The sequence below is a fragment of the Trichosurus vulpecula genome, chromosome 4, assembly GCF_011100635.1.
Source record: "Trichosurus vulpecula isolate mTriVul1 chromosome 4, mTriVul1.pri, whole genome shotgun sequence".
Classification (NCBI taxonomy): domain Eukaryota; kingdom Metazoa; phylum Chordata; class Mammalia; order Diprotodontia; family Phalangeridae; genus Trichosurus; species Trichosurus vulpecula.
Window position 1 is genome coordinate 196,080,349 of NC_050576.1, and position 14,887 is coordinate 196,095,235.

Genomic DNA, 14,887 nt, shown 5'->3' on the forward strand with positions numbered 1-14,887 from the left:
CCATTGACCTCCAGAATATCATATTCTAAGCCCTTCGGTCCCTTAATGTGGAAGCTGCTAGATCCTGTGTTATTATGATTGTTTTTCCACAATCCTCAAATTGTTTCTTTCTGGCTGCTTGCAGTATTTTCTCCTTGACCTAGGAGCTCTGGAATTTGGCAACAGTATTCCTAGGAGTTTTCTTTTTGGGATCTTTTTGAGGAGGCGATCTGTGGATTCTTTCAATTTCTATTTTGCCCTCTGGCTCTAGAATATCAGGGCAGTTCTCCTTGATAATTTCTTGAAAGATGATATCTAGGCTCTTTTTTTGATCATGGCTTTCAGGTAGTCCAATAATTTTTAAATTATCTCTCCTGGATCTATTTTCCAGGTCAGTGGTTTTTCCAATGAGATAGTTCACATTGTCTTCCACTTTTTCATTCCTTTGGTTCTGTTTGATAATATCTTGATTTCTCATAAAGTCACTAGCTTCCACTTGCTCCAATCTCATTTTTAAGGTAGTATTTTCTTCAGGGGTCTTTTGGACCTCCTTTTCCATTTGGCTAATTCTGCCTTTCAAGGCATTCTTCTCCTCACTGGCTTTTTGGAGCTCTTTTGCCATTTGAGTTAATCTATTTTTTAAGGTGTTGTTTTCTTCAATATTTTTTTCAGTATTTTTTTGGTTCCCTTTAGCAAGTCATTGACTTGTTTTTCATGGTTTTCTCGCATCCTTCTCATTTCTCTTCCCAATTTTTCCTCTACTTCTCTAACTTGCTTTTTGAGCTCTTCCATGGCCTGAGAGCAGTTCATGTTTTTCTTGGAGGCTTTTGATATAGGCTCTTTGACTTTGTTGACTTCTTCTGGCTGTATGTTTTGGTCTTCTTTGTCAACAAAGAAAGATTCTGAAGTCTGAGTCTGAATCTCAGTCCGTTTTTGCAGCCTGGCCATGTTCCCAGCCAACTTACTTGACCCTTGAGTTTTTCATCGGGGTATGACTGCTTGTAGAGTAAAGAGTACTTTGTTCCAGGCTTGAGGGGATGGGCCGTTGATTTCAGAGCTCTTTCTATACAGCCAGCTCTGCCACATCAGCACTCCTCCTTCCCTAAAAACCACCAACCCGGACCTGATGCAAATCTTCAGCAGGCTGTGCACTCCTGCTCTGATCTGCCACTTAATTCCTCCCACCAGGTGGGCCTGAGGCCTGAAGCAACTGCAGCTGTAGTTCTGTAGCTGCACCACCTCCACTGCCCCCCACCGGGGTGGTTGCTGAACCTCGAACTCTTTTCACTCTGTCCCCCACAGCTTTTCCCACTAACCTTCTTCATTGTCTTCGGTGTTTGTGGGTTGAGAAGTCTGGTAACTGCCACAGCTCACTGATTCATGGCGCTAGGGCCTGTTCCGCTGGGCTCCTGGTCTGGTTGGTCCTGCCGCCGCCCACTCTGGGCTCTGCTCTCCTCGGCTCTGTTTGCAATAGACCTCATCCAGTGATCATCCAGGCTGTCCTGGGCTGGATCCCTGCTTCCCTCTGCTATTTTGTGGGTTCTGCAGTTCTAGAATTGCTTCAGAGCCATTTTTTATAGGTTTTGGAGGGACCTGGCAGGGACCTCATGCAAGCGCCTGCTTTCCAGCCACCATCTTGGCTCCGCCCCAAGCTTTCTTTAAACTAGTTTTACAAATTCCAGTGCTTCACTCTGTTTTATGAGAGAGCAGTGCTTATAATTATATGTCATTTTAATAATATTTTACAGATTTGTATGCTTTGGGCTGCTATCTTTCTCTGCTTGGCAAGTAAGTCAAATATTTGCTCATAGGTATTTGGTGATCTTTTGGTCTTCCTGTAGTAATAAGAGTTCAATCAGTTAAATATCTGTATAAAATAATTTGTCTGTGTTGATGTCACTTCTATTATCCATTTCCCATTTTTCATTGTCAGTTACTCCTTTAAACAGTTGAGAATTGTTTCAGTTGTACTCTGTGTCTTCTCATTATTATGCTTTTGTCTTGATCTTTTACCATATCTCTTTGTTCTGCCAAGTTGTGGTTTTATTGTACATAGATAGCTGATTGAGGGATAACTTCATATTAATTTCAAGTCTTTTCTAGGCTACTAAAATCTCTTCTTCTTTATGATTGTATTTGGTGCTTGCCATTCTAGTACCTACCAAGTCTTTTTTCAGAATGTTCAGAATATAACTATATGAGATTTCCATGTAGTCTACAAACCTGTTTATATTTTTGTACCATGCTTTTGCATATTTTTCACCATCCTTACCTTTTCTTCCCATCTCGTGGTTAAACAATCTAGTATCAGAGTATATGTGTGTTTAATTTGAAGAGTTTTATTATATTCTTTGCAAAATTGCCCTGCCTCTTCATCCTCAGTGACTGATAAACTATTGCATAAACTGCAATAATTTTCATGGCTGTATATTTGCAGATATCATCAGTATTGCAAATTATCCCATGGAATAATGTTAATTTTACCTTTGGGTACATTACAAAACCAACTCCAACAATGCCTTTCTTTACCTCTCCAAGTATTTTCTGTGAGTCTTCCTCATATTTAGCCGCAAAAAGAGGAGGGAATTAGTCAGTCAACAAACATTTATTAAGTGCCTCCTATGTGCCAGACTTTGTGCTAAGCACTGGATTAGAGGGAGAGTGGATTAAGGGAATGATTAGTTCTAAGCAAAACAAACTGTAGGGATGCACAAAAATATTTTTAGTCCTTTGAGGTGGTAAAGAATAGGAATCTGATGAGGTGCCCATCAGTTGGAGAATTACTGAACAAGTTATGGTACGTAGATACAATGAAATCCTGGTGTATGTAAGAAATTATGCAGGGCATGGCTTCAGATCCAACTGAGATGACTTATTTGAACTGCTGCAGAGTAAAGTGAGTAGAACCAAGGAGAATAATTTAAACATTGACAACAATATGATTAATACAAAGGACTTAAAGAAAATTATAAATTCTGACCAGTTAATTCCCCACTATGATTCCAGAGGACTAATAGTGAAATATGTTACCCACCTCCTGATAGGGAGGTGAGGGACTTAGAGTGCAGAATGAGATAGATATTTTTTGGACATGTACAATGCAGAAATTTGTTTTGCTTGCAACAGCAGTTTTATTTTTCTTTCATTCTTATTTAGGGTAAGGTGGGGGAGGGAAAGAAGGATAGAAGGCAGATTTTTTGCTGATTGAAAAAATATTTATTTGTTTTTAAAGAAGCTTCAGTGACTATTTTATCTAGCTTAAAATAGGAATACCTCTCTTTGTCATTTAAACCCCCTCTCAGTCTAGCTCCCTCTTATCTTTTGAGGGCTTACTTAACTCCCTCACTACACTCTGCATTCCAGTCAAACTACCCTATTTGCATGATATTTCCATCTGCCTCTTCCATGGCTTTGCTCTGGTTGTCCTTGCTTTATAGAATGTTCTCCATTGTCATTTCTCCCTTTTAGAATTCCCCTTAAGGCTCAGCTCAAGTGACACCCCGCTTCTAGAGGTTTTTCCTGCTTTCACCAGTTGTTGGTGAACCTCCTGTCCCAGTCACTTTGTATTTCTGTTTTACAAGTTTTGTATTTACTTATCTGTGAGTGTGAGTGTGTGTGTGTGTGTGTGTGTGTGTGTGTGTGTGTGTGTGTGTATTTTCCCCCAGTGGAACATAAACTCCTTGAGGACAAGGACTATCTCACTTGTCAGTTATATACCCAGCGGTTAGTACATAGTAGGCATAATAATAAGGACAATAGTAAAATACATGTATTTTGAATGAATGAATGAGTGAATGAGTAAAGAAAGGTATACTATCATTAAAAGGACTAGACTTGTAGTTGAAATACCAGGGCTTGAATTCTAGGGCTGCCACTTATCTTTATGACTTTGGACAAGTCATTTAACTTCTCTGAGTCAATTTCCTTTTCTGTAAAAATCAGGATTTTAGCATTTTACTATAAACTTGTCAATGTTGTTTTGAGAATCAAATAAAATAAATTATATGAACAAGTGATACAAGTTTAAAGTGCTATATAAATGTATATAAGCCACTATTACTCTAAGATAATATAAAAATTATTGCATTTTTAAAGACTTTTGGACCTATCACATTTCCTGAGCATGTATAGTGAATGGACTAAAATCTAAAATACAAAACAATTTTCTAAAATATTTGGACAAACTATTCATGACAGGGTTGAGTGGTTTGGTTTTTTGTTTTTGGAGGGGGGATTAGATGAAATTGCCTTTTTAAAAGCTCTATATTTATGGTTAGTATAGCACATTTCATACCTTCCTAACACTTTACAAAATCCAATTTATTCATGGCTGAAATTTTTAACTTGTCACATTTCTTTAGCAGCTTATGTAAAATTAACATGACTCTATTAGCTTATATGGTATCAGTCCAAAAACAATTTTGGCTTCGTACTCTAATTTTTGATTCCTTGGGCTTATGGGACTGATCCATGAGAATTGATTTCCTTGATGAGCAAAGTCAGTTCAGTTTGTCAGTTTATAGTAAATCCTGCTGATATTTGCATGAATTAATAATATTTTAGTGTCTGTTTCTATCTAAATAAAGCCTTTTGATTTCATAGCTTCCATAAGAAAATCTTAAAACTCAGTTCTGCACTTTCCCTCAATTTGCTTGTCTTTAATGGCTAAGAAATGCAAGATAAGACTGCATTTTACTTGAGAAAGGGTAAAAAAAATTACTTAAGATAACAGGTAGACAATTAAAACACTTCTGTTTGTTCTTTTTGAACACTTAGAAGGAAAGTTTTCCATTTTTCAATGACCTTTTTTTTTTTCTTTACAAGACCCATCTCCTCTGTGAAGAATGCAGATAATTTTTTTTCTGGCACAAAAAAAAAATAGGGTAACTTGATCTGAGTCTGACAGTGTCGTTCAGTTAAGTGCTTCCATCTGTTGCCTGCTGTTCCCCTTACTCATGACCCCTCTATGTTTCTCTCTCTTTCTTCCCTTCTCTTTCCCTCTGTGTTTCTTTCTTCTGTTTCTCTCTTTCTTCCTTTATATTTTCCTTTCCTTTTTCCTCTTTCTCTTTCTTTCTCTCTCTCTATTTTTCATCTTAGCCCCTCTGAGGAAGGCAAAGTTTGTTGAGAGCCCACGAATCCCAGAATCTGATCTTGGCTCACCAACACTCACTTCAGCACAGAAACTGGACGTTGATGAATACTGCCCTGGTAAGCATGCATGCAAAGTGTCTTCTTTGAAAGAGGGAGGATTGGATCGGGCCAATTCAGCAGAGCAGTATTTCACATTCATACTGCACATACAAAAATCATTAAATTCTCTCCCAATGTATTACATATTTTTTTCCTTGCTAGATGGCAGACATCTTTCTCCGTTGTTTTTTTTTTTTGCTCCCCTCTTAATCATAAAAATAAGTACTGAAAAGGTTTTTAAGGCAGTTTTCAAGGGAATTCATGTGAATTTTAATACATAGACCATTTCAGGTATGTTTTGATGTTGAGAGTTACTTAAGGGAATTACCTTTTATAGAAAAAGAAGCGCTGAAAGCATGAAGAAAAAGCCTTTATATATTTGAAGTAGAAACTTTAAGTGTGGTCCTTCATACTTGAAACCTACTAGATTTCTGTACTATTATAGAGAAATTCAGAGATATTACCAATAGTAAATTCAATTAGAGCAAAATTACTATAGCTCCTTGAATTGGTGTCTTATTCCTTTTGGTCTCTGACTTTTAGAGATGCATCCTCTTATAAATAGTCTCTGAACAGATATGGGAGTTGACTGAAATGTTTCATATACAGGAGCCAAACTGTGGTTCAGACTCATTATCAATGCTTAGATTCTTCTAAACTTGGATAAGTTGCCTGGCAACCACTTTTCTACTATGCAACCAGTCTACAGAGCTATGTCAAGGATGTTCCATTCCAAAAGGGATGTAGCTTGCTTTGAGGTATTTTGTTTCTCTCTTGACAGTTTCTTCTTTTGGTCTTGCAGGTTTGTTGATAAGGTACAGTTAGGTGTGACCACTGCATTCTTTTTGTTTGTTTTTAGGGGGGAAAGCAGGGCAATTGGGGTTAAGTGACTTGCCCAAGGTCACACAGCTAGTAATTGTGTCAAGTGTTTGAGGCCAGATTTGAACTCAGGTCCTCCTGACTCCAGAGCTGGTGCTCTACTCATTGCTCTACCTAGCTGCCCCTACTGCATTCTTAATTACAAAAGAGTCAATTTTAGTAAAATGATCCTTTTAACTCTAGAAAGTATGGGATCTGTGGTAAAATCTTAGTGGTTCATTTTGGTTATCAGAATAATTCATCTATGGAGCCAGATAGAAGAGGAAATAGGAGGAAAAAAGGGCTAGATTTGTCATAAAAGAAGAATTTGATTTTACGTTTGAGAAACCAATCCATAATTTTTCTTATCTCTTGTGGTAGACCCCATGTGTCTCAAGCTTCCATCCTTAAAGGTAATCAGTCCCTTTGGGAACTGACTTTTCTATTTCCAAAAGGGAACACACGTTTCTATAGTGCATTGCGGTTGGGAAGAGGGGTGAAATATTCCATCTTTTGAGACCTTCACAGTGTTCATGCTATTTGGGCAACCGAGAATTTCTCTTTTCCTATCTCCATAGCTTCTCTAGTTTGTTGATGCTAAAAATGAACCAAAGGTGAAAAGAGTTAACCTTCATAAGCTCTACCAGTTCATTAATAACAGCCTTGCTGTGTGCCTTCTCCGAATGCCAGGAAAATATCAACTTAGACTTTAGAGAGTATAGACAGAGAAAATATGTTGTAATTACCTACTATTTATTAAGTACCTACTATGTCACAGTATCATGGGGATACAAAGAACAGCAACAACAGGTCTTAGGGAGCTCACAGTCTGTGGGGGGAGAAAACATGTAGACAACTCTGTATAAATAAGACATGTATAAGATAAATTGAGGGAATGCACTAAGATAAGTTTAAGGAGGACTGAGAAAGGCAGTGTCACAGAGAAGTGGGCATATGTGTTATATATATGTTAGGAAAATGTAAATGACAAGACTTGGCAGCTGATTGGATAGGGCAGTGAGAGTAAAGAATCTAGGATGGTGCCTCTTTTTTGAGATTGGGTGACTGGGAGGATGGTGAAATCCTCAAAAGCAATAGGGAAGTTAAGAAAAGGGGAAGAGGCAGATAAAGAGTTCAGTTTTAGACATGTTGATGTACATGCCAAAATAAACAGGGAATCCACACCTTCCGTTATCTGATTGTTCATTTGATATCCTTAAGGTACTCCAAGGTAGAATCTAAAGAACACAGCCACAATTTATTATATATTAGGGAATGTCAATGTTAAATTATTATGAAAATCTAATATTACTAAAATCTAGTACACATAGTTATTTATATTTATCTGCAATTAGCATTACTTCTTTACTTCATGGCATATTGAATAGGGTACTAGATTTGGAGGCAGTAAGACTTAGGTTCAGATTTTTCATCTGACACTTATTAGTCTTGTGACTTAACCTCTCTAAACCTCAGGTTTCTCATTAGTAAAACTTAGGTAATACCTATGGTTATTACCACACAAGCTTTTCATGAGGTTCACATGAAAAAAGTATGTGAAGTGTTTTGCAGACTTTAAAGAACTACATATAAATACCAGCTATTATTGTTTTATTGGAATTGAACCAAAATAAATCCAGGTATTATTTTCTACTACTTCTCTTGTTTGAAACAAGTATAAGGGTTCAAAAAATGTGTGGTACTTAATTTTTTGGAAAAAGATAATAGTGGTCACTTTAGGAATGAAATACTTGTTTTCTTTTTATTTAATTTTAAAAACAAAACCAACAGTAGAATTTCTTCACTTTTGATGAACTTTTTCCTTCATATCACATTATAGCAGTATTTTTTAAAATTACATCATTTAACATACAACATTACATCGTGATCATAGTTTACTATATGACCATTATTGGCAGTTATATGGAACTGACAAAGGAGGTAAATTAAGGTTGATGGGCCAATATTATTAGCTTGTGTGCTCCACATGTGAGAGCAAAAAACAACAAAAAAAAAAAAACTACAGAGTCTGTCCCACAAATGGAGCCAGACCTACACTGAAAGCTACTGGGTTGCTGCCAGGTTTTTCTCAGGTTTTCCAGTTGGAAATGCTTCCACATTCCACATGTATTCATAGGAATTTTCTCCTATCACAATTAACTGAATGGAGTAGATATAACTGTCTTATCTGTGTTACCCAAACCTAACTCCTTCCTGACTACGTTTAAGTTGAAGGAAGGAAGTCTTTGGGTTTAGAGGATGGAAATGTGATGTTTATCTGGTTTGTGGACTTACGTCTACATTCATTCCTATGGGTTCATCTATATGAGCCTGTGGATGTCAGTTAATCATGGATGTCGGTTAAAGCTGAGTAGGACCTGGAATATGACCACTAAGTCAAAATAATTTTTTAACACAATCTGAAAGTGCTTGGACTCAAAGTTTCTAATTGCAATTTGGATGATCATCAAATCAAATTACTTTTATGGTAGAAATTTAAGATGAATTGATTTGAATTCTTAAAAATCTACATAGCAAATAATAGCATTATGTAGATGAACTACAGGACAATTGTTATGTACCTTCTTTGTGTAGACATTGTGTAAATAAGATGAAAAAACAGTGTTATCCTTACTCTCAAGGAGCTTGAAGCCTAATGGGAGAAATACAACATATGCCAAAATAAGTTTGATTCAAAGTAATGTGAAAAGGACAAAGAAAACAACTACACAGAGTAATTACTTCATCTGGGCAGATAATAACAATAGCTGGCATTTATATAATACATCAGAAGTGTCAAACCTACAGGCCATAAGTAGCTTCCCCAAAACTCCAGAATGAGGCTTGGATCAGATTAAAATGTAATTGGGAAATTTTTAACAAAATAAATAGAAATGCAGTAAAACATAAATAATGTTAATTTATGGTTTAAGTCAATTAGGGATCTGTTTATATTTGCATTTGATACCACCATCTCATTTGATCCTCACAACAACACTGCGAGGAAGGTGATTTTGTTATCCTTATTTTACAGATGAGGAAGCTTGAGTCTGAGAGAGATTAGGTGACTTGCCCGGGATCATATAGCTAATAAGTGTCTGAGGTGGGATCTGAACTAAGATTTCATGGAAGAGATTTAATTGACGAATTCAGTTGATTATATATACTTTTTAGTTTTTGTCTTGGGAGAAAAATGAAGACTAGAAAAAGTAGGTATTCTCTGCTGGCTCATAGCCAAGATTCAGATCTGAATCTATGAATGCATCTGAGGTTTTTAATCTTCTGTCATCAAGGATCACTATCTCCTACCTTCTGCAAAAAGTCTTTCCTAGTTCTCCTTAATCCTAGTACCTTCCCTCTGAGAGTACCTTTACTTTATCCTTTGCTTATCTTTTTTCACATAGTTGTTTGAATATGAGAGGAGGAGGAGGAACTATTTTTTTTGCCTTTCTTTGAATCCCCAGCATTTAATATTGTACCTGTAGCATAATAAACACTTAATAAATGGTTGTTGATGTGACCAACATACATCGTTATGGTTTATTCTCACTTCAGACAACCAGAAACTTTAAATAACCAGATTTTTTGTTGGATACAATCTATATTTTTATGAGAAAGGGATAAATGACAATGTAAACAAGCTGAGTAAATCTCTAGGATTTTTTTCAAGAAAACAGTTATTAGGATATACATCAGTCAATACCAAAGTTAACCCAACCTCCTCCACCCTGGAGATTTATAATATTGCACAGTGATAACTGATGTTCACAGTGATGACCCTAAGGTACTTTAAGATTCTGAAATATATTTTGAATCATTATGGAAATGTATTTAAATGCTTAGTGTATTTTGTATTAAATATATTTTATATTCTTATTCTAACTAGATTGTGACTTTTAATTTTTAGTATCTCTTGTTTTTATATCACCCTGATTTCCAAATATACTTCCCCTCCCCCACCATTACTTAGAGAACCATCCCTTGTAGCCAAAAATATGAAAAAGAGGACAAAAAACAGTTCAGGAAAATTAACCAATACATCAATTACGCCTAACAGTATATACAATATTCCTCTTCCACCATCCCCCAGGTTCAGTCCCCATACCTCTGTGAAGAAGAGAGAGATGTATTTTCTCATCTCCTCTTTGGGACGCATCTTGGTAATTATAATTGTTCTGTGGTCTTTCATCTAACTGAATTGTTCCTCGGTTTCCTGGAGAGAGAAGCAGATGATCTATAAGGTTCCTCCCAACCCTAATTTCTGTGAATCTTTGTTTCAAATGTGGCATAGGCGTAGGTCATATGTTGAACACCATTGCAAGAGTATATTTTCCTTGGGGAAGGTTGGGCTAGATGGTCTCTAAGCTCCTTTTCAACTTTGATTCTAATTCTCAAAGTTTAATTCCAGAAGTTAGTCCCTTAGACTTAAAATATAAAGGCCCAGGAGACAGACTTGGAGGATGCTTCTTCACATCATGTTAGGCTAGGAAGTACCAGCCAAAACAATCTTCTAAGAGTACACAAGATTTTACCTATCCTTAATATTTCTAGAGGACTTTGAAGTGCTTCTTTTTAATGATTGACTATTTAAATCTCCTAAAAATAAAATAGTCGTGTTATTAGGACATTCTTTAAGGTGACAGCCACAAAATTAGAATGTACTATAAAGTCAAGAATGGAAAGCAGTTGAGAAGCAAATAATTTAGCCACATTCATAACTATTTGTATTGATCTTTTTATGCAAAGTGTTCGGTGGAGTCTATCCTCTTCTCGCTATGCCTTTTCAGGCAAAAGTTCAATTTCCATCAATTGTATCAAGGTTTTATTTTCTGTATGATACAAGTGACCATAATATTTTTTTTAAAAAGCAAATGAAATATTGTACATAGTAGAACAAATAAAGGAGTGACTAATGTTTTTATTCTTCTACTTAGCTTGGTTTAGGTTAGACTTTTAAAATACCTTTAACTCATTTCATTGCTATCATTTTGCTTCCCAGTCTTTTCTATGCCAAGAAAATTATCAGAAGCCACCTATCAAAAGTCTAAAATGTCTAGGCATACACATTTTCCTCCTGCTATTAACTTTTCCACTTTAAATTAGTGTTTTACATGGATTGTCTGACACCTATAAATACCATTTTAAAAACCTGTTTGTTTTCTATTGCTTTCCTTAATTTTCTTTGTATATATGTATTGTAGACACAATAGACAGAGGGAGAAGTAAAGTGTACATGAGGCTAGTATTGCATTCCTGATGGTGTGGATCTAGAGCCAGACATCCTGGAGAATGAAGTCAAGTGGGCATTAGGAAGCATTGCTAACAGTAAGGATAGTGGAATTGAGCTATTTAAAATCCTAAAAGATGATGTGGTTAAATGCTCCAGCAAATTTGGAAAACTCAACAGTGGCCACTGGATTATAAAAGATCAGTTTATTTTCCAATCCTAAAGAAGAGCAGTGCCAAAGAAAGTTCAAATTACCAAACAGTTGTACTCATTTCATATGCCAGCAAGGTTATGCTGAAGATTCTGCAAACTAGGTTTCAGACATGTGAACTGAGAATTGCCGGTAGTACAGGCTGGTTTTCAAAGAGGTAGAGGAACTAGAGACCAAATTGCCAATATTCACTGTATTATGGAGAAAGCCAGGGAGTTCCAGAAAAACCATCTACTTCTGCTTCATTAACTACAGTAAAGCCATTGACTATGTAGGTCACAGAAAATTGTGGTCCTTAAAGAGATGGGAGTCCCTAGATCACTTTATTTGTCTCTTGAGAAACCTGTGTGTAGGTCAAGAAGCAATAGTTAAAAGTGAACGTGGAACAACTGATTGGTTTAAGGATGGAAAAAGAGGATAACAAAGATATTATCAACTTATTTATTTAACTTATATTCAGAGTACATAATGTGAGAAGCCAGCCTGAATGAATCAAAAGCCAGAATTAAGGTTACCAGGAGAAATATCAACAAAGATAAAACCACTCTGATGGCAGAAAGTAAAGAAGAATTAAGAAGTCTTTTTTGTTTTAAGTAAAAATTTAGTTTATTTGTCTTTTGATGACACAGGACACAAGAAGCCCAGTGTTTCACATCAGAGATTTCACTTCCATTCCCTTGGAATTTTCATTCCTTTGGCTAAGGAGAAAACTTAAGGAAAGACAAGCAATGAATACGTGACTAAAAAAGTACAAGAAAGCAAATAACATAACCCTAAAAAGGACTAATACAAGTTACTGTTAATTGCAAGTTACCACAAGTTGATTTTCTGAAATTACAAGGGGGAGGAGCAGAAAGCATTATTTCTGGCTATTACAACTGCATTGGTCATTTCTTTCCACATGGCATTTAGTCATCTCCTCCACACAGATACAGGAGTGCCTTCTTGTAGTCACCCTTTGTGTCTTGCTGGGTGAAGTAATACAGAGATTTTCCATACTTCCTCTTGAATTCAGATGTAATTTTCAGCATGTCCACCTCACTGCAGGAGACCATGATCCTGATTAGGACCTTGTCATGGGTCCCCTTGCCCTTCATGGAATCATAAAGTCAGTCAGTAAAATGCATGCACTGGACCAGGTTGAGGAAGGCATTCTTGAGGTCTCCTTTGACCTCTTTCTTGATCCTCTCTAGCATGTCATAAGGGCTATAAGCTCTTGTACCTTTCAGATACTTTCTGGAGGTGGCACATACTCCTCTCAGTCATGATACTGATCCGTTTAGGGACATCGATACCCGTCCACTTTACTCCTCCATCACAGAGTTTCTGAGCATCTTGGTCAGTTAGCTCATAATCACAGAGCCACCCTCTGCCCATTTTCCCTTTGCCAGGGCAACCATCAATTTGCAGAATTTACCAGATGTGTCCGAAATAATATCTTTTTCCAACTCTGTCTTGTACATTTCTCTATAGACTTTATTAATTTCATAGAGCTCCTGGTTTGTCCATAAGCAGGTGATCTCAATGACAGAATCTTCATCAGTACCCAGACCCTTCATGGAGGCTTTCAGCTCTGAAGCATCATACTGAGCAGGTGTCTTCAAAAGGCCCAAAATCACTGTCTCCAGGTGGCCAGATAAGGCAGATTTCAGTGCTGATACAGGTTCCTTTTTCGTCCTCCTCTGATAAGCAAAGGCAGTGTCCTGCCTCTGTTTGTTGCTGCCATTTGTCAAAATGTTGACAATGGTAACTTCATTCATCCTTTTGGTCTGGATGGCTGCCTCAATGTTTATAGCATCCCTCCCAACATCAAAGTTTTGATAAGCCTTGACAGAGCCATATGCGCTTGCCAAGTATAGAATGCCAAATTGAGCTTGCATAAAATTTCATGAATGGTAGACATCTTGAAAAAAGCTGTGCCAAGCCCTGTGAGATCAGGGAGCTAGTCAGGCTTCAAGCTAAGAAGTCTTGATAAAGGTGAAAGAGGAGAGTGCAAAAGCTGGCTTAAAGCTTGTGTGGGACAAACCACAGGCTCAAAATAAACAAAAACAGAGGTGTCTCAGTTTTCTCAAGGTAGAAACAAAACAGAATCTTTATTTGATCAAGTCTCGCGAGAATTGGGCATCTCCCACTAGCAGGGCGGGATGGTAGTGCAGAGAGGCAAGGGGGAGAAGGCAAGCAAGGGGATATATAACCTTGTACAAACAATTCTAAGAAATTCCACCCCTAGAGGCTGGACCCCTGTCCCTATTTGCTGGGACAGGTGGCCTCACAATCTTAAGTTTACCCAATACTAGCATAGAAACTACAGAATTACCTTATAGGGAAATTTCAATGTTAAGATGATGGCATGGGAGTAGGCTAGGGGAGGGGGAAAGGGGGAGACCACCTGATTTCCCCGAAATCATATGATTTACAGGAAAACGAAACTTAGGCCTAGTGAGGTCTACATCCCAACTAAAGTTGTACTATTTGAGTATTACCTTGCCTGATTTACTCATGGGAAGCTTTCACAATCTTGTATCCCACACAAAGTTCAACATAAAAAAAAAAACTAAGATCTAGGCAGCTGGTCTCTTCACTTCCTGGCAAATAGAAGGAGAAGAAATGGAAGCAGTGTCAGATTTTATATTCTTGAGCTCAAAGATGACTGTAGAAGGTAACTGCAACCATGAAATTAAAAGATGCTCCTTTGATGGAAAGTGATGGCAACTCTGGAGAGTGTACTAAAAAGCAGAGACACCATCTTGCAGACAAAGGTCTGTATAGGCAAAGCTATGGTTTTTCTAGTAACAATGAATGACTATGAGAATTGGACTATAAAGAAAGCTGAGTATGGCAGAATCAGTACTTTTGAATTGTGGTTCTGGAGAAAACTTTTAAGAGTCCCTTGGACAGCAAGGAGATCAGATCATTCAATACTTAAAGAAATTAATTCAGACTATCCACCGGAAGAGCAAATACTGAAGCTGAAGCTTAAATATTTTGACCACATAATGAGAAGACAGTTCTCTTTAGAAAAGACCCTATTCCTGGGAGAGATTGAAGGCAAAAGGAAATGGGTATAGCAGAGTATGAGATGGATAGATAGTGTCATGGAGGCAAAGAACATGAGCTTGAACATACTTAGGGAGATAGTAGAGGGTAGAGGGTGGCCTGGCATTCTGTGGTCCATGGGGTCACAAAGAGTTGAATATAATGGAACAGCAACAATTGTAACCAAAGGTTTATAACATGTATATGGAACACGTGAAAAAGGGCCAAAGTAGATATTAAGTAGACTAGAGGAAAGAATGAATATATGACAATCAGAAAGAAAATACAGAGTGGAAGACAAGGAGGAATAAACAGAGATTTAAAATCAATTAGAACTGATTATGCAAAATGGAACTGCTGAACTCAGTCAATCCCCATGCTTTAAA

At 37.1% G+C, this 14,887-nt stretch overlaps 1 protein-coding gene and 1 pseudogene across 1 annotated transcript in view; one reads left to right on the forward strand and one right to left on the reverse strand.

The window, feature by feature from the left end:
• Positions 1-14,887, forward strand: part of TANC2 (tetratricopeptide repeat, ankyrin repeat and coiled-coil containing 2) — a 352,115-nt gene that overhangs the window by 77,281 nt on the left and 259,947 nt on the right. Inside the window, exon 2 of the mRNA XM_036755887.1 lies at positions 5,077-5,187. Coding sequence (XP_036611782.1) covers positions 5,077-5,187 — 111 coding nt within the window. The remainder of the gene's footprint in view (positions 1-5,076; positions 5,188-14,887) is intronic.
• On the reverse strand, positions 12,374-13,368 carry LOC118847428 (annotated as a pseudogene).